The sequence below is a fragment of the Schistocerca nitens genome, chromosome 6 (genome assembly GCF_023898315.1).
Source record: "Schistocerca nitens isolate TAMUIC-IGC-003100 chromosome 6, iqSchNite1.1, whole genome shotgun sequence".
NCBI classification, from domain to species: domain Eukaryota; kingdom Metazoa; phylum Arthropoda; class Insecta; order Orthoptera; family Acrididae; genus Schistocerca; species Schistocerca nitens.
This window is the reverse complement of record NC_064619.1, coordinates 152,421,037-152,445,659: the sequence shown is the minus strand read 5'-3', so window position 1 is coordinate 152,445,659 and position 24,623 is coordinate 152,421,037. Positions and strand designations below refer to the sequence as shown.

Sequence of the window (24,623 nt, the reverse complement as noted above, 5' to 3'; positions counted from 1 at the left end):
TGTCAGCAAAACATATTTCAAAATAAATAGAGAGTTGCAAGCTAGAATTATACGTTCTACAAAATTTGGCAGAAATATCTAGTTTGGGAAGTATTTTTTCCTCAATTGCAGCATAACTTTTGAGATTTTCACTTTATGCGTGTTGACTATTCTTTCTAAGTACATATTCAAAAGTTAGACCCTCTTCTAACTATAATCTACTATAGATTCCTCAAACAGAAGACTGTACCCAGTTCTTGGAAAAAGGTGCAGGTCACATCCATCTAAAAGAAGGGTAGTAGAAATGATCCACAAAACTACCTTCTGATACCCTTGACATAGATTTGTTGTAGAATCTTCTAAGCTCAAACATAATGAGATATCTTGAACAGAATGACCTCCTCAATGCCAACCAGCATAGATTTTGAAAACATCGATCATATGAAAGCCAACTTCCACGTTCCTCACACGACATACTGAAAGATTTGGATCAAGGAACCAGGTAGATTAAGTATTCCTTGATTTCCAAAAAGCATTGGACTCAGTAGCACACCTGTGCTTATTGTCAAAAGCGCCACATTTTTTTCTTCGGCAATTCTCTATTGAACATAACGAGATTATACACACGAAACGATGGTGTTTTATCTACACATCCTCTTTTTCCATGTAATCTCCATCCCGTTCTATGGCTTTCCTCCAGCGTGAAATGAGGGTGTGTATCCCCTGCCGGAACCAATCCTTGTCCTGGTGGTGGAGCCAGTGCTTCACTGTGTGAAGCACCTCCTCATTGTCCTCAAAATGTCTTCCACAAGTTGGCATCCCTTAATGACCAAACCAAGTGGACGTCCAAGGGGCTTGGTCAGGGCTGTAGGGTGGATGGGGTAACACTGTTCAACCCTGTTTTGCAATGTGTTCAGCAATCCTCAGACTTGTGTGGATCCAAGCGTTATCGTGTTGCAGCAAAACATCTCCTGAGTTGCTGTGGTGCCGAAGTCGCCAGAAGCGCATCTTGAGTTTTGTCTAAGTGTTGACATATGCTTCTGAATTAACAGTACCGCCTTTTGGCATCACATCAATGAGAATCGCACCTTCACTGTCCCAGAACACAGTGATCATGACCTTACCAGTGGAAGCAGTTGCTTTGAATTTTTTCTTCTGTGGGGAGTGTGAATGTTGCCATTCCCTCTACTGTCGTTTTGTTTTGAGCTCAGAATGGGGAACCCGGGTTTCATCACCTGTCGCAGCTTGAAAGAGCTCCTCCTCAGCTTGAAAGTATTGCAAAAAATCAAGACAAATGTTCCTTCTGTGCGATTTGTGATCCACTGTGAGAGACTGCAGGACCAATCTTGCACACACTTATGAATAACCAAGAATGTGGATAATTGAATCCACACTTCCTTTGCTGATTGACAGTTGCAGCACCAATTGTCGAGTCATAATGCATCTGTCCTCATGAATGATATAATCAGCTTACTGCAACATGTGAAGTGTGACAGCCGAGTATGGTCTTCCCGACCGCAGCAAATCTTGGAGCTCCGCTGAACCACCTTCTGATGACCTCATCCTCCATGCCCAGCGAGTAACTGTACTTCTGTCAACAGCAGATGATTCATGGACTCTGCACAAGCGTTTGTGAATATTTTCCACAGTGTCTTTTTCTGCAGTGAAAAATTCAATGACGCCACATTGCTTGTAACCTACATCACCTACAGACGCCATTTTGAAACCGTCCTGCAGCTAAGCTACTTGTCGAAAGTGACATCAACTTGGCGCGCTCACTCAGGAGACTTCAAATAATACATATGTAACGTTTCACATTCGTAGCATTGTTTTCGGCTGGGGGGGGGGGGGGGGGAGATTGGAATGCTATGCATTACTTTCTCGCCACCCCTCGTACGATCATATGGGGTATCAAGTGAAATTTGTGACTGGATTGAGGACTTTTGATAGGGAGGACACAGCATGCTATCTTGATGGAGTCATCATCAGATGTATAAGTAACTTCGGGTGTGCCTGAGGGATGTGTGTTGGTACCCTTGCTGTTCATATTGTATATTAATGACCATGGAGACAATAGTAAAATCAGACTTTTTGTAGATGATGCAGTCATCAGTAATGATGTGCTATCTGAAAGAAACTGCATAAATATTGTCAGATCTTCATAAGATTTCAACGTGCAACAGAGATGGCAACTTCTTCTAATGTTAAAAAATGTAAAATTGTGCAGTTCACAAAACGAAAAAACATGGTATGCTATGACCGTAATATCAATGAGTCACTGTTTGAATCAGCCAACTGATACAAATACCTGGTTGCAACATCTTGTAGGGAGATGAAATGGAATGATCACATAGGTTCAGTCATGGGTAAAGAGGATAATAGACTTAGATTTATTGACAGAATACTGGGCAAGTGCAATCAGTCTATAAAGGAAATTGCTTACAAATCTTGTGCAACCGGTTCTAGAAAATTTGCTGAAGTGTGTGAGCCCCTTACCAGATAGGACTAACAGAGGATGTTGAATGTATACAAAGAAGGGCAGCATGAATGGTCACAGGTGAGTTTGATTCCTGGGAGAGTGTCACAGCGATAATGAAGAAACTGAACTAGAAGATTCTTGAAGATAGAAGTAAACAATCCTAAGAACGTCTGTTGACAAAGTTTCAAAAACTGGATTTAAATGAAGACTCTAGGAATATGCTGCAATCGCCTATGTATTGCTTACATACGGATCATGAGGATAACATTATACACGCGCACATTCAGTCATTCTTCCTGCACTCCATACATGAATGGAACAAGAAGAAACCCTAATAACTGGAACAGTGGGATGTACCCTCTGCCACACATCTCGAGGTGGTTTGCTGAGTATAGGTGTAGATGTAGAAGTTTATGACTGTAATGAAAACATAGCTCTTACCAATTAAATTGTTGTGATGTAATGTGTTCGGTACATTCTTTAACTTTTATGTTGTGTTGCGTTTGGTTGCATCCATGAACAGCAGTGTATTTTGTCTACATTTGTTATAAATTTCCACTAAATTAGTTTGCTGATTAGCAGAACCTCTACAAAACAAAAACTGGTAACTGGATCTGTCTAGTAATACTGTGTGACTGGGAGTTACAAATTATGCAATTAGTCACTAAGGACATGTAACATCCCCTGTAGAATAAGACTACAGCAAGACTAATGAATTAAAATTCATTTACAGAAGCTTCCTCAACATTTGGCTTAGTATTTATCAAAATGTATACAAAGATTTTCAGTAATTCTGTAGTTTGCCCAATTTTGTCAGTTGCTAAAGGCTTGTCATTTATCAATGTTATGCTCTTTCATATTGGGACCTATGCCACTTTTCAGCAATTTTACAGAAGTAGACTATGTAATAGTCAAAATCTAGATCTGTTCCAATAAATGACAGATTTTGCAAGTGATTTCTGTCCTCCTTTAAATTTGAATCCTAAGAAACAAGTCTAAATACCTTCTCTGAAAACTATCTATAGCATATAGTTCAGAAGAGTACCCATGGTGTGAAGATATGTAGATATAATGGTGACAAATTGGTCTGACATCTTTGAAAATGTTAACGTTAAACCTGGTGTCAGTGATCATGAAGCAGATGTAGCAATAAATATTCACGAAGCACAAATAGCAACTATTACAAGTAGAAAGGTTTAAATGTTTAGTAAACTAAGTCAAAATGCCACATTGTCATATCTTGTGAATTAGAAACCTGTATCCCAGAGTGTGAGCACGTAGATTAACTGTGACTCAAATCTAGGAGGAGGATGGTTCACAATGGAGGAGCCCGCCATGGTTTACGCTGTCTCTAAAGAAACTTACAAAGTAATAGGAACTACTGAATTGAACTACATAGAGATGTGAAAGGAAATGAGACTGGCTGTTAGAAAAGGGGAATGTATGAAGCCTTACGTGACTACTATAGCATAAACCTCCCAAAAAGAAATTCTGGTTGTATGTGAAGGCTGCCAATGACACCACAGAAAGTGTCCAGACCCTCACTAGAGTACAATCCAGAAAATAATCAGTGGAGTCAATTAAAGTAACCTGGCTTGCCTTGTCCAAAAAGAACACTTCACGTGAAACAGTGTGAAGTTGGTGCTGATCTTTCCTTGGACATAAGGAGGATTGTACATGCAGAATTTGTCTGTCAAATGAGAACAATTCTGTTCACAGGTTATGAAAAGGCTGCACAAAAGTTGTGTGTGAAAATGTGTGGCTATGTGGAATTCTGGTAGTGGTTTGTGCATCATGACAGTGCTTCTGCACACACGGCTATTGTGATCGCCTTCAACAAAGGTGACTACTGTAGTCCACACACCCTCTCTGTCAGATTTAGGTGCCTTGAACTCCTTCGTGTTATAGAGGATGAAAAGACGCTTGAAAGGAAAGTGTTTTGCCAAAGATGATGACGTAAAACACAATGTCACAAATAGTATCAAAGTGAACAAAATTAAATATGCTTCCAAAACTAGAATGAAATTTGGACAAGTGCATTAGTGCTTATGGAGAATACTTTGAAGGATATTATAATTGTATTTGGAAAAAAGGTAGATTTTTTATAAATAAATTCCAGTTATTTTTGCCTCCCCGCTTTGTAGATACTTGTAACTAAATAAATGCAGTTTCCCATTTGCCATATTAGTTTTGCCTCAATAAATTGAGGTATCGTAAGTGCCATTATGTAATGTTTTATTCATGTGTGTGCTTGCTATTCAGTTGGTGAAGCTATTCTTACACCCACACAACTAAAAGTTTTTGTCTGAAAAAGAAAAACCTTTCCACACTGTTCTTCAGTATGTAATTAAAAAACTAGTGTTTTTTAAATTTTATAGGGAACAGGGTTGAAGACTTCTTGTTTGAAAAAATAGAAAAGAAGAGACCAAATCGGCTGACAAATCTTGAATACTTAGGATTGGATATGATTGAGGCAGGGAATGAATTTGGTCCAGGTACAGCCTATGGTAAGCAAGTGTTCTTTCAGTGAAACTTACATTGAGTTTAGTGGCAGTATTATGAAAATGGTAGATTGCTACACACACAGTCTCTGGCTGTCAAAGCCAGCCAGAGACAGTGCTCGTGTGTGTGTGTGTGTGTGTGTGTGTGTGTGTGTGTGTGTGTGTGTGTGTGTGTGTGTGTGTGTTTCTGAAGAAAGTCTGTTGGCCAAAAGCTTACTTGTCTGCCAGTCTCTTTCTGTGCATGTCTGCAACTGTAAATCACTATATGGTGAGCAATCTTGTCTGTTTCATAATATTGTCACTATTCTAGCCTGGATTTTCTGTTGTTACATTGAGTTTACCCTTAATAATATGTAGTCAATTAAGGATAATTATTTTTTGCATTTCAAGAGGAAACTAATTGATAATGGGGCAAAACAGTCTTAATTGTGCAATTGTTTCCTTGAATATGTTATTGCAACTTGTGCAATGTTACAAAACAATGTGTGGTAGTTGTCACATTTTTCAGTGTGTGATTATGAATTAACTTATACCATTAGCTTACAGAGTACTGTCCATTTGTAAGTAATATTAACTGAAACATTTGTTTCATCGTCTTCTAGGAAGTGCATTGGTTAAGGTAGGACAGTGTGAACAGAGATTGGGACAGACTGAAAGGGAATTCATTAGTTCAGCTGGACAGTGTTTCATACAACCCCTAAGGAAGTTTCTGGATGGTGAGATGAAAACAATTCTGAAGGAAAGAAGTCTTTTGGAGAGCAAAAGGTAATTTTAATACTTGTATTTCCTTCAGTACTGAAAATTTTCAACATATTTTGAGAAATTTGATTGGGTAAGTTATGGCACATAAACAGCAAGAATTAACATTAATCTTTACTTGTCACTCTGTCATCACCTCTGTACTGAAACTGTCACTGTGTGTGCCAATGAACTGCACCTCTCCCTTCATCTTTGTCTTCCCCTCGTCTCTCTCATCCTGGAGTCTGAGCCTATACCTGTGTTCTCCTTGAAGAAGAGACTAATTGCTCCAAAAGTTATTTTGTGTGTCTTGTGGCAGCACTAAAAATTTTGTCTGCAAAAGTTAATTACTGAGTGGCAATACTGTCTCATAATCTTTTATAAAAAAACAACTTGGTTTTCTTTTGCTTTTTTCCTAAGCAAAGATTTTCTTTTATTTTGAGCTGCATAAGAGGTAAAGTAATAAGATTGGTTGGCTATAATCCATTTGGTAAATATTATGTTCATATCTCCGACTGCAGTGAAACATCCTAGACAACTGCAGTGAGTCTTGGTACTGTAACATAATAGCAAGTTCGTACTAAAGTTCTCTGTGAAGTTGTTCGCATCACTTTCTGTGAATGAAGGCTAGTGCACTGTTGCTTGAAATTGTTACCAAATTTTCTCTTTAGGCCTCTCCATGAGTGAAACTTTTGAAAGCTCAGGAGGCATGTGTTAAATATGATTTGTCAAGGGAACAGGTTTTCATGTGATTTAATGTATTTTTGCAGGAAAAAGAACTGATTGAAAACCCAACTGCCTGTGTAGAACATTCAGTTGAGAGGTAATCTAAAGGTGAACAGATGTAGAGACGTTGTTGGTTAAAAGTGAGACTGATTAAGGAAAAGTAAATCTGCTGCATACTATTGTGCATTAGATATTGGTAGATTGAGGAAGAGGAGATCTGCATAAAAAATGGTTGTGAAGCAGTTTTCTTATAAAAGAAAAACAAAGTATGTATTTCTTGGTCTTTTGGAGTGCATTAAAGATGATTCTTAACTTGGAACATGTTATTACAGGTACTGAAACATTCATTTTCTGAAGAAATCTATAAAGTGTTCCAAAACCAGGTCACACACCACTTTCACTGACTCCTCCCACCCCCCACCCCCCCCCCCCCTCCCATAAGCAAAGAATGGGAAAATTAAAAACCAGATCTATGCTAATATTTTAGATGCCACAGCGCTGCCCATAAGGAAAAAACGATTGGAATCATTTTTATTGGAAAGTGTGTGTGAGAAAAATAATTGTACTAAAGTGGCCACTGTGTCACAAAAAAGTGCACATCTACACTGCACTTGTTAATGAAAATTTGGTAAGTAAAACCATCTGTGCAGTTCTTGCTCAATCTTATTCCAGAGATCAAAATCATTCTGACATTTTTCTAAGTTGAAGACTGAAAACACTTAAATGATATTATCTTTGGACAAAACATAATTTTAAAGGAGCTACAAATCATCAACAGAGGAAGGTTCCAGTACTATCAGTACTTGTAGTGGAGTATTTGAAGACAGCACACATTGTGATGGGCATGCATGGTAATCTTGTAAAACATTAGCCTCAATACTATGTTTGCAATTCTTTTACTCAGTTGTTTCCCCTCATTTCTCGCAATACAATTAAGTATATAATTTGTAATAAGAGGGCTGCTCAAAAAGTATCAGAATTTATTTATAAAGTCAATCTTTATTCAGATATAATTGTTTGACAATAGTCACCTTCAGAGTACTCCTCTTGAGCTTTTACTAACCTCTCCAAATACTGCTGCCACTGTTGGAAGCATCAATTGAAAGCTTCTTTTGGTATAGTGTGCAGCTGCCCTGTTGTATTCTGCATAATGTCTTCACTATTCTGAAACCTGGTTTTTCAGTTTAGGGAAAAACCAAAGTAATTCGGTGCTACGTCAGAAGAGTAGAAGGACTGACAAACCACAGCCGCTCTGTGTTTGGCCAAAAAGCTCTGAATTAATTGAGAATAATGAGCAAGTGCATTATTGTAGTGAAGGTGCCAACTGGTCACTGCATGAAGTCTGGCTGCTTCATGATACTAGTACTTTCAAGGGCTTACTTGTGATGAACCATAGCACTAATGTAATGTAAAAAAAAAGACACTCGGTATGACTTTCAAGTTTCTGTGGACCTTCCTCGTGTTTTTGGTCTTGCGGATGGTTGATATTTCCATTGTGATGACTGAACTTTGTTTCTGTGTCATACACGTAAACCCAAGTGTCGCCAGTGATCCCTATGTTAAGAAAGTTGAGAGAACTGTTTACTGTGTCAAGCATGTCCTGTTTGATCTCCAAAGGAAGTTGCTTCTGCTCAATTGTTTGCAGCTTTGGCACAAATTTTCTAGAGGTCCTCCTGGGGCCCAAATGCTCTTTTAAAATGAGACGAGTGGACATAATATTAATTTTAACCTCGTCTGCAAGATCTCTGATCACGATTCATCTACCGTGCATCACCGAGGTCCTTACGTGATCAATAACAACCAGATTTCTAGATTCACTGATGAGTGACCATCTTTGAAGCCGTTGTACCCTTCTTTTATCTGTTTGGTACCCATTGCTTTTTCTCCAAACACTTATTGAGTCTTAAGGATTGTTTCAATTTGAGAATCGTCAAACTTACAACAAAATTTGATGCATTAATGATGTTCCAATTTTTCTGTCATTTTGTGTGCAACACAGAAACAGAAAATTACCACTTACACACATTCAGTTGTCAGTGGCTGGTTAACAACTGGTTGTTTCCGCAGTCTTGAAAAAATTAGATGTGTGCATTATGTAGGCCTACATACATAGGTAGCTCATGTGCTGCATACCATTGTTGATTTCAGCAATAAAAATGTTGGATATTTTTGAACAGCCCTCATATGTACTGCTGGTCATTAAAACTTTAGCAATAGGAAGGATAGCAAATAACAAAATTTCACTAATTGTTGGTGTATGTTACAGAGGAGGGATAAGTGATCAGATTTGTAGAAGACAGGTTGTGAAATTTAGTACACATCACTGCCAGCAACAAATGCTCTGACAGACATGGGTACATTATTCTGCGCTTCTTCAGGTTTAGGCCAGAGTTCATCAGTTATAGTGGCTAGTGATTAGTGGCATATTAGTTTATCGGTAACCCATGACCAGCTGTTTTAAATATGTGGGAAATGCATAAACTTTTGTGGCCAAGGGAGTATTTGAACCTGCTGTGTAGCAATGTAGGTCATGACCATACAGGCAGTGTGTGGTCTTGCATTATGTTAGTTGAATGTCACTGGGCGCAAAATTGTCAGAATGCCCCTCAAAGCTGGTATGCCAAGGGAAGGTGCAACATTGGTCACCATGCTAACAATTCGTGGTGCTCCAGACTCATCACACTGTTTGTGGATACTGGTTTCCCAGCAAAAATCTCATTTCCTGATTTGAGGTATGTGATAGAGCTGTGTGATTCTGCGTGATTGAGCAAGCAGTATGCCTGACCTTTCGGACACTGGTCATTTGGGGCTATTGAGATCCTTCATGGCCCTGATGATGGCCCTCATGAAGTCACTGATTTCATATTTGCACAACAGTTATGATATGCCAAACAGCATGAGCAGCTCTATCATGGAATAATAAACCAACATCCTGCCACTGTCAAATTTGATGAAGAGTATCGCATAACTTAGGGAAGGGAGGGCTGCGTTTTTCCCAGTGAGCCCCAACAGCAGTGGTTTGGTATGGGTATGGTGGCTCTTGGTTTCCAGAGCTAGAGACTGGCCATATCAACAGGCCTCATCTGCCCATAAACTCAGAACATACATCGGAGGTGATCACTAGGTATAGCGGTAGAATTTTGTGTGTTTCAGAGAATGGGACTCTTAGCTTCACCACTTGGACTACAAGAAAGGTACAAAAAAAGAAGAAACCTGCAAACTCAAGGAACGCATGTGCTACATGCTAATCAGGTGAATGTTTGTTGAAGTGAAACAGTCTCTAGTGGGCAACCTCTGGGGCAACTACCACACCCCACCAATTGTACAAGGCCTGCGGTACTGTATCTGGGTCGACATTTGTATTCCTAGCAGTTCATGGGATTCTCATGGAGCAAAGTAAATTCAGATCTCCTCCTGATGGGAAAAGTGTACAGTCGGGTAGTACATACACCCAACCAACAAAGAGAGTTCGGGTGATTAGTCCACCCAAGTAGTAGCCTTAAAATTATAGTAACAGAATATGAGTTTCCCATAATGCTTTCATTGTTATCATGAGAGCAAAGGAGACCTTTGAGAAGGTCTCTCCTTTCCATATTCACAAGGCATTGGAGGGTATCAGTGGGTCCTTAAAAAGTGTTAAATGACTTCATAGTAGAGCACTTGTAGTTGAAACTGCTGTGTCAAATTAAATATCTAAGCCTTAGGTGACTACCCTGTGGTGGCTCAGTTACATAAAACCCTTAACTTTTGTAAAGGCATAATTATCCGCTATGATATAGTGGAGATGGACCCTGAGGAGTTACATGAAGAATGGAAAAATATGGATGTTGTGGAAGTTCAGAACTGTATGAAGAGAGTCAATGGCACATTGGAAAAAACTTGAACATTTATTCTAATGTTCAACACTCTGGAATTACCTGAACATATTTTTCCAGTGCACATCCATTTTTAGGTGTTTCCAATCCAATGTTATCCTTCAAATCTCAAAGATTTGGCCATACCTCAATGGTATGTAATGGAAGGGCTGTATTTAGAAATTGTGGAGGCTGAGCTCACAAAGCAGGTGATTTCTTGTACGCTTCCTTCAAAATATAACAAGTGCTCATGGGGTCACCCACTATTGAGCAGGGAGTGTGGGGACTTATTAGAGTGAAGAAAGGAAAATTCAGAAATAAATACCCAAATGAATTAACTGTAGACCAGGGCTCTTTCCAACGCTACCCCTGACCTCTTGGGTAAATTACCTCCGCCATGGAAGGACAGGGACAACCATCGCTAATCAATAGCGCCACAGGGACTTCTGAGTTGCTGTGAACTTAAATGGATACTGATCGCATTTGAAAGAATTGCAGCTTCTGGGCCATGGGAGGCCTTTCTGTATCTGCTTGCAAGAGACTCATTTTAAAGCCACTGATACACCTCTATTAAGGAGCTACCATCCCTACTGTAAGGACGATGTTGCTGGAGAAAGATCTAGGGGTTGAGTGGCTGTTTTCGTCGATGCCAGATGCCACTCCTGTCCTGGCCATCTTACTGTGGCCGCACTAACAGTTGCAGTGGAAGTTCTCACTGTATTTAAAATCAAAATGCATTCTTTAAATCCTCCATCGCATGATCTATTGGATGCAGATGCACAGACAGAACTCTTCCAGGGACTCGCCTGTGAATTCCTCCTCATGGGTGACTTTAATGCTTTTTGGCACAGCTATCGTATGCTCCGGAGGTCAAATTATCGAGCCCTTTGTCCACCTGAAGAATATCTGCTCTATGAATTCTGGTCAGATGACACACTTCTCCACTGCTACAAGGTTATCTTTAGCCATTGACCTTTATTTTTGTTCCCCAGCTGTTGCAGAGTTAGTTCAGTAAGAAGTGGCCACAGATCCTGTGTGGATTCATCTACTGAAATAGGCAGTCAAAAACAGGACACCTTGAAAATGGATAGTTTAAAGGGAAAATTGGTGAGATAGTCAGCAGCCCATATTTGAACAGGATTGTCCCCAGGAGGTGGTGGACATGATCACTTTGGGATCCAGTGAGCCGACACTGATTCCATTCCCCAGTCTAGCAACCACCTCACACGATGCCTGTCCCTTGATGAAATGATAAATGTCACTCGGCAGTCTGTCAGGGGGCAGGTTTGAGAAGATACAGACACTATCAAACTACAGAAAATCTTTGTGCCTTTAGATCAGTGAGAGCACAGACATGTGATGAAAGAACAGAAGAGGAAATCCTGGATGGAATTAGCAACTTCCATTAATCGGCACATTTCCTTTGCACATATTTAGGACTCAATAAAGTGAATTAGACTAGGGCAATGCACATCCCCTTACGGCCTTGTCGAGAAATGGGGTATTGGTGTAGATGCTGAAAGGTATGCCTCAGTTTATAGGTGAGCAGTTTTTATTGTCACTGTGTCATCCATAGAGACTCCTGCAGTCCAGATGTGGAGATAAGGAGGCTCCATTTCTTGGATACATTCTTCCATTCTCCATTTGAGAATTGGAATCAGTTATGTCCATAGCCAGAGACACTTCTCCAGGACCTGATCATTCACTATGCCATGCTCTGTCATATGTGCCCTGAAGCAAGATGCAAGCTCCTATCTTGTTTCAGTAAAATCTGGTTTGGTGGGTAGTACCCCAAGGCGAGGGAGGAGGCAATATTAATTCCATTATTGAAACCAAGCAAGGATCATACTGACCCTAACAGTTACCGAAGCGTAGCCCTTACTGTGCCGCTTCCATTGCAGTTTGTGTTGCTACCAGTCAACCCTTGACAACTTACTTTTACTGGAGAGGATGATATAGGATTCCTTCTTACACCAAAACCACGTGGTTGGTGTGTTTTTTGCCATGAAAAAGTGTACATCATCACTAGGAAATAAAACATTCTTTGCCAACTTCATGAATTGGGACTACGTGGATGTCTGCTGCTTATTATCTAATCCTTCCTTGAGGACTGATCCTTTAGATACTGTGTTGGTGATGCCTTGTCTGACTGTAGGGGTTGCCAAGGCTGTGTACTCAGTGTCACATTATGTGCAGTCACCTCTGCAGTCAAGAACCCTGTTAAATGTTTCCTTATATGGATGACTTTGCAGTTTTCTATATTTCCTCCAATCATACAACGGCAATGAGACAACTACAGCTGACGATCAGAAAGCTGGGAGCTTGGGCCAGTAAAACTGGTTTTATGTTCTCACCCTAAAAGCATGTGTTTCAATTTTAACCAAGCTCATGGAAATTTTAACCAACCACAGTTCACAATGGGGGATGATATTTTACATTGTAAGGACAGTGTGCAATTTTTGGGTCTACTATTTGGCTCAAAACTAACCTGGCTTCTGCACCTGAAAGACTTTTGAATAAAGGGCTTCAAATCATTGAATAGTTTGAAATGCCTCAGCAGTATAAGTGCTGCTGACTGTGCATCAGTGGAAAACTTCGAATACACAGCCAGTTGTGGAACAATCTGCCACCTTGGCATGTTCAGAATCCCAAAGTGACTTTAAGGTTGATGCAGTATGAGAAAACTTGTACTCCAGATTACAATTTTAAAACTGTTTTGTACAATTTTAGATTCATACCACAGTTTTTTCATTGTTTATACAAATGGATCCCGGCAAGAGAACACCCTCAGTTGTTCAGCTGTTGTCCCTTATAGGGTTTCCAAAGTGTGTGTTCTAGAACCATTTACAAATTGTGACATGGACTTTTGACATTCCATTCATCACAACACAAAGTTTCTCACCTGTTCTGACTTGCTCCATGGGCTACAAATGGTCCACCACATGTATCCTATAGACCAGTGTTTTTCAACATTTTTTAATACGCAACCCTTTTCCAAGTAAAAATATTCTTGTGACCCCAGAACCATAATAAAAATATGATAAAAAGTACCACATCTGAATGTGAATGAACTTCCAATGTGCTGTCACAAAACCTTGTCACTTCCATGTGACATTTATGCCACAGCAAATGATCATCACGAAACATACGTTACCAGCCATGCTGCAACTGCTTTCTCCTGCAACTGCGACCCCATGAGCAAGACTTTGCGACCCACCAGGAGGTCATGATCCACAGGTTGAAAAACACTGCCCTAGACCATTGCCTCCAACACTGTGGCAAGGAAGTTATCTTTTGTTAGGAACCTGTATACGTAGGGATACAGGGCAACGACATAGATGACAAAGCAGCAAAGGAAGCATGTCGGGATCGTATTGTACGTCAATGTGCCATCCCCTTGCACATCATCTCATTAGCCCATCATCATCTCATTATCTGACAAATGAATTGTGCTCAGTGGGAAACTGAATGGTTGGAGGTCGCAGAAAACAATCTGTGGTCACTCAGATAGACCACACAGGCATGTCAGACATCATGCGGACCACACCGATGGAAAGAAGTGCTACTGTGTTTGTTTGCATGGTCATCTTCCGCAGCAGCTGTTTAAATCTGTTACTGTAGGTTATCCGTCTTAAGATGACTGCAGTTTAATTAAAAAGAATTTGATATGTGGTCCACAGACTAAACACAGTACCATTAGAAACACAGTTACAAAGAAGAAATGAATACCATAATACGAATAACCACAGACAGTGGATAAAAAGAGAACTTCGTAACAAAACTGAACAAGAAAATCAAGAAACAGAAAAGAACACACACTCCGCGGTCACCAATACAAGGACAAAATTACACACAAATACCTGCACAAAATACGAGAATAGAAACAACACAAAGTATGAAAGAAACAGGAAGTAAAATATAGTACACAATGACAGACAACCACAAATACACACACTGAATATCCAAGATTTTCAAAAAACAAGACGTAAAAGTAGGTCAAGATTATGGTTTATTGATGTGACATGAAGCTATACATCCTACCACCTATGAGATGTTTTAAGTGTTTGCATTTTGGACACACGTCTTCCCATTGTTTGCAGGCCCCTCTCTGTGGTGACTGTGGACGTCCACTCCATGAGTGGAGTTCCTGTGTTCCCCCTCCTGTGTGTGTTAATTGTCATGACAATCATTCTCCACGTTCACCGGACTGCCCAGTTTATAAGAAGGAAAAGAAGATACAAGAGTATAAATCCCTTGATCATCTAACGTGCACTGAGGCTCGTAAGAAGTATGCACATCTTCATCCTGCGTCCATGACGTCTAGCCATGCTTCAGTTACATTGTCACCCCTTCCTCCCCCTTCCTTACTCCAGTCCCAAACTCCTCTCCGCCCCCCCCCCCTCCCCTGCGGCTCCCACACCCTCCCTTGCAGGCACCACTCCCCATCCCCAGCCGGAGAAGTGTCCCACTTCTTCGGCGTCTGCCGGTCAACAGCGCCCCTCCCAGGATCCCCCTTCCCGGCACCTTCCAGGCTAAAGGTCCCGTCCCCACCTTTGCAACCTGATTCTGACCTGTTCATAGATGTTGCCCCCTCCTTGTCCCCCCCTGCGGGTTCGGGGGTTAGACTAGGCGTGCGGTATTCCTGCCTGTCATAAGAGGCGACTAAAAGGAGTCTCAAATGTTTCGGCCTTATGTGATGGTCCCCTCTCGGGTTTGACCTCCATCTTTCTAAATTGTTCCGAAGAGCGAGCCAATTGGGGAAGGGCGCCTTACATGGTGCACTGTATTTGTCGTGCATTGAGACCTTTAGCCGGCTTTCTCGTCGTTGCAATGGTGTCCAGCTCGTTTTCCATCTCTTGGGCGAGGATACGTCCCTGGGTGCGATTACCATGCTGCACTGTGCAGTGTTGCTTTTTGCTGCGATGACGACCTCGTACATTTTTGCACCTAAGGTCCAGCATGGTAGCCAGTCCGTTGTGGTGGGGCCGCCATGTACCCTGTTGGTTGTAGCCCCCTGACAACACAGGGATCGCTCTACTGATGCCTGTGCAGTTTACTCCCCGTGTATGCCAAGGAGTAGATGCCCATCTCCCTGGGGCATCAGGACTCACGGCAATGGCCATCCTGCCAGGTGGCCCTTGCTGTGGCTGGGTGGCGCCCATGGGGAGGGCCCTTGGTCGGAGTAGGTGGCATCAGGGTGGATGGCACGCAATGAAGCGTGGCACATCATCTCTTGCTGGTGGCCAGCCACCAGCAGTCTCTAAGCGTTCGAGGGCTTATTTTAAAGGTAACGTTTATGACCCCAAATCGTTCCCATCCGTGGCCACACCATGGGAGGAACGAAAGGCAATGAATGACAGTGACACGTATTCGTCCAGGTATCTCGTCTGTACCACAGCTGATGGGGAATCCTTTGTATCCGTGAAGCCTCAGTTCTTTGTAGAGCATTTAGAGGACAAGTTTGGGGAGGTGGAGGGCTTGTCCAAAATGCGCTCTGGGTCAGTTTTGATAAAAACGGCATCCTCCGCACAGTCACGCAGGTTACTTGCTTGTTAACGTTACCATCACACCACATAAAAGTTGAAATATGGTCCAGGGTGTTATTTTCCATAGGGACCTACTTTTGCAGTCTGATGACGAGCTGCGCGCCAACTTAGAGCATAGAGGTGTTCATTTTGTCTGGCGCGTTCATCGGGGTCCGAGGGACAATCAGATTGCTACCGGTGCCTTCATCTTGGCCTTCGAGGGTGATACATTACCGGAGAAGGTCAAGGTGATGGTCTACCGTTGTGACGTCAAGCCCTATATCCCTCCCCCGATGCGGTGCTTTTAAGTGCTGGAAGTTTGGCCATATGTCGTCACGCTGCACTTCCAGCCTCACATGTCGAGATTGCGGGCGCCCATCTCGTCCCGATACTCCATGTGCTCCGCCGCCCGTCTGTGTCCTATGGAGAGCCTCATTCCCCTTGTTCGCCAGACTGCAGGATCTTACAGAAAGAACGCAAAATCATGGAATATAAGACCCTGGACCGACTGACTTACACTGAGGCTAAGCGGAAATTTGAACTGCTACATCCCGTGCGCATGATGGCATCTTATGCTTCAACTGTCACTCCTGCTCCAGCTCCTTTAGCTGCACCACAAACAGTCAGAGGACCTCACCTGCCCCCTTGACGATGGGGGGCCCCTTCTCTCGCTGTTGCTCCCACACAATCTACCTCGGGAGCAGCACCCACTAAACCAACGGGGACACCAGTCCCCACTTCTAAGCCGGAGAAGCGTAATTCTTCTTCGGCTTCTCTCACTCATAAGGGATCCCTTGGGTCACTCCCTTCCCAGGTTGCTACCAGCGGCACAGCAGACACCAACCAGTGGCTGAAGAAGCCACAGGTCGCTGGTCGTCGAGCTTCGCGATCATCTTCGGTCCCGGAGACTGACTCCAATAAGCCCTCTCAACGACGACAACCAAAGGAACCGCGAGAGAAAACGACATTGAAGACCCGTAAGACCAAGGCACCTGCGGTGGCACCTACTCCACTGCTACCTACACGCTCTGCGTCTGAGGATGAGATGGAGATTCTTGCATCCGCTGAGGACCTCGATCTCGCCGGTCCCTCAGACGCAATGGATAGCACTTGGACGGGTGCTCCATCGGAGGCAGCAGGTGACCCAGTGGCGTAATCTGCCTTCCCAGTCCTGTCACGCCTTTCTCAGCCATGGACAATACCATTTTCCAGTGGAACTGCAGCGGTTTCTTCCACCATCTAGCTGAGCTCCGCCAACTTATCAGCCTTCACCCTTTCTTCTGCATTGCTCTACAGGAAACTTGGTTTCCAGCAATGCGAACCCACGCCCTCCGTGGCTATCGGGGTTATTATACGAACCGGGCAGCTTATGAAAGGGTGTCTAGTGGCGTCTGCATATATGTCCTTAACTCTCTTCACAGCGAGTCTATCCCTCTACAAACAGCTTTAGAGGCTGTCGCTGTTCGGGTGTGGACGCCACAGGCTGTCACCGTCTGCAGTCTTTACCATCCACCGGATGGTGATGTCGCGCAGCATGTCCTGGCTGCGCTGATAGCCCAATTGCCACCACCTTTCTTATTACTGGGCGACTTCAACGCCCATAACCCTCTGTGGGGTGGATCAGTGGCGACAGGTCGAGGCGCCACCATTGAGCATTTATTGGCACAGCTCGATCTTTCGCTGTTAAATGATGGTTCCTTCACACACTTCAGTGTGGCGCATGGCACGTACTCCGCCATTGACCTTTCAATCTGCAGCCCTAGCCTCTTACCATCTGTCCAATGGAGAGTGCATGACTACCTGTGTGGTAGTGACCATTTTCCAATCTTTCTGTCACTGCCACAGCGTCAGTCTTCTGGGCGCCCTTGTAGGTGGGCAATGAATAAGGCTAACTGGGACTTGTTTTCCTCCACTGCTGCTATTGAGCCTCTCTCTAGTGATGACATTGATGTGGTGGTTCAATCGGTCACCACTGGCATCGTTACTGCCGCCGAATCTTCCATTCCCCGTTCTTCTGGGTCTCCTCGGAGGAGGACTGTGCCTTGGTGGTCGCCTGAGATCACTGAGGCAATTCAAGATCGCCGGCGGCCGCTACAGCGTCATAGGCGACATCCCTGCATTGAACACCTCATCACCTTCAAACGGCTGTGTGCGCGGGCCCGCCGCCTTATCCGCCGAAGCAAGCAGGAGTGCTGGGAGCAGTATGTGTCCACAATTGGCCTCCACGTCTGTCCATCGCAGGTCTGGGCCAAGATATGACGCCTCTATGGCTATCGGACTTCTGTCAGCGTCCCTGCGCTCTCACTGAATGGTGCAGTTTGTACAGACTCCGACGAAATTGCCAACAGCTTGGCAGAGCATTTTGTTCTTAGTTCCGCTTCTTCCAATTACCCACTGGCCTTCCGCTCCATTAAAGAGCGGATGGAACGTCGGAGCCTTTCTTTTCGCACCCACCTTCCTGAATCCTACAATGCTCCATTCAGTGAGTGGGAATTTCACAGCGCCCTTGCCGCTTGCCCTGATACCGCTCCTGGGCCAGATCACATTCCGTGTCAGATGCTGAAACGCCTTTCAGTGGACTGCAAGTGACGCCTCCTCGACCTTTACAACCGTCTCTGGGTCGAGGGTGAGTTTCCGTCGCAATGGCGGGAAAGCATTGTCATCCCCGTTTTGAAACCGGGCAAGAGCCCTTTGTAGGTGGACAGCTACCGCCTTATTAGCCTCACCAACGTTCTTTGCAAGCTTCTCGAACGGATGGTGAGCCGGCACTTGAATTGGGTACTGGAGTCTCGGGGCCTTCTGGCTCCGTCTTAGGGTGGGTTCCGTAAAGGTCGCTCCGCCACCGACAATCTGGCGAGTCTGGAGTCGGCCATCCGTACTGCCTTTGCCCGCCGTCAGCACCTGGTTGCTGTCTTTTTCGACATGCGGAAGGCGTAAGATACGACATGGCGTCATCATATACTTTCTACGCTTCATGGATGGGGTCTTCTGGGCCTTCTGCCGATCTTTATCCGAAATTTTCTGTCGTGTCGTACCTTCCGCGTGCTAGTCGCGGCCTCTCGTAGTTCCTCTAGAGTCCAGGAGAACGGGGTACCTCAGGGATCTGTCCTCAGTGTCTGCCTGTTTTTAATCGCAATAAACGGGCTCGCTGCAGTGGTGGGAAAGTCTGTCTCCGCTTCCCTGTATGCTGACGACTTCTGCCTTTACTATAGCTCTACTGGCATTGAACGTCAGCTACAGGGCACTATCTGCAAGGCGCAGTCTTGGGCTGTAGTGCATGGTTTTCAGTTTTCGGCTGCCAAGACCTGCGCTATGCATTTCTGCCGGCGCCGAACAGTCCATCCTGAGCCGTGGCTTTATCTTGAAGACAAACTTCTTGCTGTGGTGGAGACCCACAGGTTTTTGGCAGTAGTTTTTGATGCTCGGCTGACTTGGCTGCCTCATATTCGGCAGCTTAAACAGGCGTGTTGGAGGCATCTAAATGCTCTGAGATGCTTGAGCCACACCAGCTGGGGCGCCGACCGATCTACCCTGTTACGGCTCTACCAGGCGTTAATCCAGTCCCGTCTGGATTATGGGAGCCTGGCTTATGGCTCAGCATCCCCATCTGCGTTGCGGTTGCTGGACCCAATACTGCACAGCGGGATACGACTGGCCACTGGTGCCTTCCGGACCAGCCCTGTGGACAGCGTACTTGTGGAGGCTGGTGTCCCTCCACTGCGATTGAGCCGCCAACATTTACTGGCCACTTATGCTGCCCATGTTTTTAGCTTGCCCGGGCATCCAAACTATTGTCTCCTGTTCTCGCAATCAATCGTCCATCTGCCAGAACGTCGGCCCCAGTCAGGTTGTACGATCGCGGTCCGTGTCAAAGAACTTCTCTCTGGGCTTCGGGTTTTCACTGTTCCACCTCCTTTCCGGGCCACTTTGCGTACCCCATGGTGTGTTCCGTGCCCTTCCCTTCGGCTCGACTTGGCACAGGGCCCGAAGGATTCAGTCCCTCCAGAGGCCTTCCACCGCCACTTTTATTCCATCCTGGCCACATATCAGGGCTCTGACATTGTTTACACTGACGGTTCGGTGGTTGCTGGTAGTGTTGGTTATGCGCTAACTCTAGGGGACCATTCCGAACAACGTTCCTTGCCGGCTGGCTGCAGCGTTTACACTGCTGAGCTGGTCGCCATCTTTCGAGCCCTAGAGTATATCCGCTCCTGCTCAGGTGAGTCCTTCGTGATCTTTAGCGATTCCCTGGGTGGTTTACGAGCTCTCGACCAGTGTTTCCCTCGTTCTCGTCTGGTGATGGCTATCCAGGAGTCCCTGCGTACTCTTGCCCGTTGCGGCCGCTCTGTGATCTTTGTGTGGACCCCCGGTCATGTCGGTATCCCGGGCAATGAACATGTTGACCGCCTGGCGAAAGAGGCCAGCAGTCAACCATCTCTGGATGTTGGCCTCCCAGAGACTGATTTGAGGGCAGTCTTACGCCGCAAAGTTTTTGCGCTATGGGACGATGAATGGCACGAACTGCCACTGCATAATAAACTCCGTGCTGTCAAGGAGACGACAGCTGTGTGGCAGTCATCCCTGCGAGCCACTCGCAGGGACTCAGTAGTCCTTTGCCGGCTTCGCATTGGCCACTCCCGGCTGACACACAGTTATTTACTGCGCCGGGAGGACCCTCCTCTGTCGCTGTGGGGCGGCTTTGACAGTGGCCCACATTTTGTTGGCCTGCCCCCTTTTAGCTGTGGTCAGGCAGACATTTGCGCTGCCTGATATGCTCCCTGCCCTTTTAACTGATGACCCTGCTATGGCTGGCTTAGTTTTACGTTTTATTCGGGCAGGGGGCTTTTATCATTTGAGTGTTTATGTTGTATTTTATTGTTTTGTGTTGATTCTGGCCTTTGGCTTACGGTTTTAAACTGAGTTTTTAATGTGTTCTCGGTGGTTGGCTTTTCCTTTTTTATTCTATGGTCGGCCAACCACCGCCACACTCCGTGTGATTTTAATTTGTTATGTCTGTTCTTTGTCTGAGTTTTTCTTGTCCTGTGTTGTCTGCTGTCTCTATTATCCGTTTTTTTCCCTCTGTGTGGTAGTTTTTAAGTTTTGGAACAAGGGACCGATGACCATTGCAGTCTGGTCCCTTTAATCCCACAAACCAACCAACCCTCCTTGTCGGTGATTGGTGGTGACCCGACTGCATGACTGGCTTTAGCCTGTTCAACCCCCATTTGAATCATTGTTCTGTGGTTATCCAATGGAATTGCAATGGATATTACCTCACCTTTCAGAGTTGACATCCCTTATTTCGTTTTTCTCTCCAGCTTGTGTGATTCTGCAGGAATCACATTTTACTGATGATCACTCACCAATCCTCCGTGGGTTCCGTCTTTTCTGTCGAAATTGGGTCAGCCCCCTGCGGGCCTCTGGTGGCACTTGTACTTTGGTCCGTACGGACGTTGCTAGCACATGGATTCCTCTTCAAACTACATTGGAAGTGGTTGCTGTTAGGGTCCACCTGGACTCTGAGGTCACGGTTTACAATCTTTATCTCCCTCCTGACAGGACTCTTGCACCTGCTGCTTCAATGCCCTTCTTCAGCAACTTCCTCCTCCCTTCCTCCTTAAACCTTAAAACTGAGAATAAAAACCACTTTCATGGAGAAAACTGAGAACCAGTTTGACCATCCGGTGTCTCCCACTGTAAGCTGTGTTTGGAGATTCCGGACTCCCCTCCCTGGCCAAGACCCTCTTTTCTTTCCCTTTACTCTGTTTTTATCACATTTTAGAATTGGTTAATCTCCTTTTACAATATGCACTTCTACAGTCTAGTGGTTGAAAGCTTTTGAATAGCAGGTGGTCTTGCCTGTACTGCAACAGAGGTGGTATATTTCCTGCCTTTAGCATATCCTTGGGGTTGCTCACCTGCTGACTTCCCTCATTTTGTTTTCACCATTGACAACACGACTGCACTTTTACATGTTTTAGCCTTTTACCTTTTATTGTTTTGACTTTTCTGAAATGTCAATCTGTCTGTATGGACCGCATTTGAAACGAGGGCCTGATGACCTTGCTGTTTGGTCCCTTCAACCCCAATCAATCAACCAACCAAAAGTAGCGCACCAAACGAACATTCAATTCAGAAATACTTCCCAAAAAAACAGAAAAACTGATCTGTAACAGAACTCAGGGATATACCAGCTGAAATGCAATAAATTGGTCAAACCAGGAGGATATTTGACACCAGATACAAAGATCATGTAAGAGCATATAAGTACAGGACAAACCAATCAACTTTTGCAGAACATTTACACCAACACCAACAAAAAATTACAGCCAGACACACAGACGTGGAAATCATAAGGATAAACAACAACAAAAACACCTTCTACCTTACAGAAAACTGTCATATCCAAACAACCATAACAGAAAAGAAACAACTCATAAATGATCAGACGTACTTGGCAAACCACACACTCTTTAAACTGATTGACAACTTAATATAACATTAAATGTACACATACAACCACAAGCTTCATTTACCAGTACCATCTCCTCCCAGATTCTGTCGTGTAATCACCATCCAAGCCCATCCTTGCCCTTCCTCACCCCACCCCTACAAAAGTCAACCCATCCACACTCATCTGTCTATGTGCGTGCTCAGAATAACCGCAGAAGATCCTTTATAAACAAAAGTGAAATGCATCTGGTGTAATTATTTTTAATTAAGTTGCAACCCCCCCTCCTCCCTCACACACACACACACACACACACACACACACACACACACACACACACAAAATAAAATAGTTTCACAGGTTGGAAACACTCACAATGTGAATGAAAGCAAATGAACAGATATAAACACTATAGCGGTGCAGTATAAGAAACATTTTAAGAAAGTGAAATGTACATAATGCAGCGCAGGATATACCGCAGAATGGTAAAAGCTGAGAAATTCAAATGTGAAATTAAGCCTTTCGATGCCAACCGCTGCTAGCAAGGAGGGAAGGAACAGAATATGTAAAGAAACACAATAAGTAAATTGCAGTACAACTTTATAAAGAAAATGCTGTTTTCAGCCTAAAACAATCAAAAATGTTCAAACATATGTATCCTATTTGCATAATAGCAACAGAAGATGCTTTATAAACAAAAGTGAAATGCATTGGGGGTAATTCTTTTTAATTAAATTGCAGTCAGCTCAAGACCAATAACCTATAGTAACAGAAGTGCTACTCATCAGACTGTACATTGGACATAACCGTTTAACACATGGTTTCTCCCTCTGGCAGGAATATCTGCCACTCTAAAGTTTTTGTAGTGTGCCAGTTTCAGTTCAGTATATTTTGGCTTTGTGTGCCTTATATACTGACATCAGAGCATCCCTTAACATGATTGCAGATCTGCCCACCATCCATGCTGATACTGACACCAGCGTTAAATGGGCTCTGAAATTTTGTGAACTGTCAGGCCTCATCCCTAAGGTGCTGGGAAGGGGAGGTGGACTTTAATGTTTTTATAACTGCTCTGCATGCTGCCGATGACCATGATGTTAAGTGCCCCACATCCTAAATAATAATAATAATAATAATAATAAAATCGCCACCATCACTCACTCACTCACTCACTCACTCACTCACCCAACCACTCACTCCATCCCCTTTCCCTGCAGAATTGTATAAAAAGGGTAGTGTAAAGGAGATAAAGGAGATTTCAGAAATGCTGTAGCATTTGTTCTCTGAACACCCCAAACTAATAGCTTGGGTTGTTATTGAGGAACAATGAATAAGAAACATATTTTGCATCACATTTTTGACCTCATATATGTAACTCACCCTCGTGTCCCATTATTCTGCCTTTAATTTGGTTAGTCGTAGATAAATGAGACATACTGAAAAACTAGATAAAATAGGTCCTACTTCTTAATAAAAAAAAATCCCAAGTTTTCGAGTGTTTTAATTCTTTCGGTGAATTTTTTCAGTGCGGTTTTCAAATTCATAAACACAATGGAAAGCTTTGATGTCTCCATTTGCAGCAGAAATAAAGTGTTTTCTTGTCTTTGTTGCTGCATTTACATCTGTAGTAAGAGCAAACCCACCACCACCACCACCACCACCACCATCACAATCCACCACCACCACCAATGTTTTCCTGTGTATGAAAGTTCAATTGATATACTTTCAACAGTGACAACAGTGTAGTTAGTGTGTAGGAAATCTCGCACTAGATACTCCAGTGTTTGCCACGATAAAGCAGTAGTCAGTGTTGTTGTTATCATGATTTGGTTTGTCAGATCCATTTCCTTAATCTGCTAGAATGAAACATGCTTTTCAAAAGTAGGTGGTGACAGATTCCATAACCTCTGTCCATTCGTGTGCAAAGTATTAAAAATTGACGCTTTAAAGACAGCTGTGTCTTTTCCATCTTCAATCAGACTTAATGCCTTCTGTGAAATAGCTTTTGTGTAATAAGTTTTGAAGATGCAGATAAATCATAAATCCAAGGGCTGCCATTTGCTTGTTCAGTTTGGTGGCAGGTACTCTAACTGCACTGAATGTCCAGGGCAAGAATCTACAGACACAAAAAATTTCCTGTTATAGGTTCCTTGCATCAGGGCTATGCATTTGCTTATGTAATAGTTGTGATGATGTCATCCACACTTCGTTATTGACACTGTAGTTCGTGGAAAAAAATTTTTACAGGTTTAATATGATGTGGGTTTTTGATTCACCAATCGCAAATAGTTTAATTTTTTGAGGGCTATCAGCATTTGTGCCTGGCATTACTGTAAGGCAAACTTGACTGTTTCTCCTTCCATTGAAATT

At 43.6% G+C, this 24,623-nt stretch overlaps 1 protein-coding gene across 3 annotated transcripts in view; it reads left to right on the top strand.

Annotated features, from left to right (window-relative positions):
• The window catches only part of LOC126262911 (endophilin-B1), a 257,034-nt gene that overhangs the window by 64,809 nt on the left and 167,602 nt on the right, over positions 1-24,623 (top strand). For all 3 annotated transcript variants that reach the window (XM_049959818.1, XM_049959819.1, XM_049959820.1), the window contains exons 3-4: positions 4,837-4,965; positions 5,562-5,724. In XM_049959818.1, coding sequence (XP_049815775.1) covers positions 4,837-4,965; positions 5,562-5,724 — 292 coding nt within the window. The remainder of the gene's footprint in view (positions 1-4,836; positions 4,966-5,561; positions 5,725-24,623) is intronic.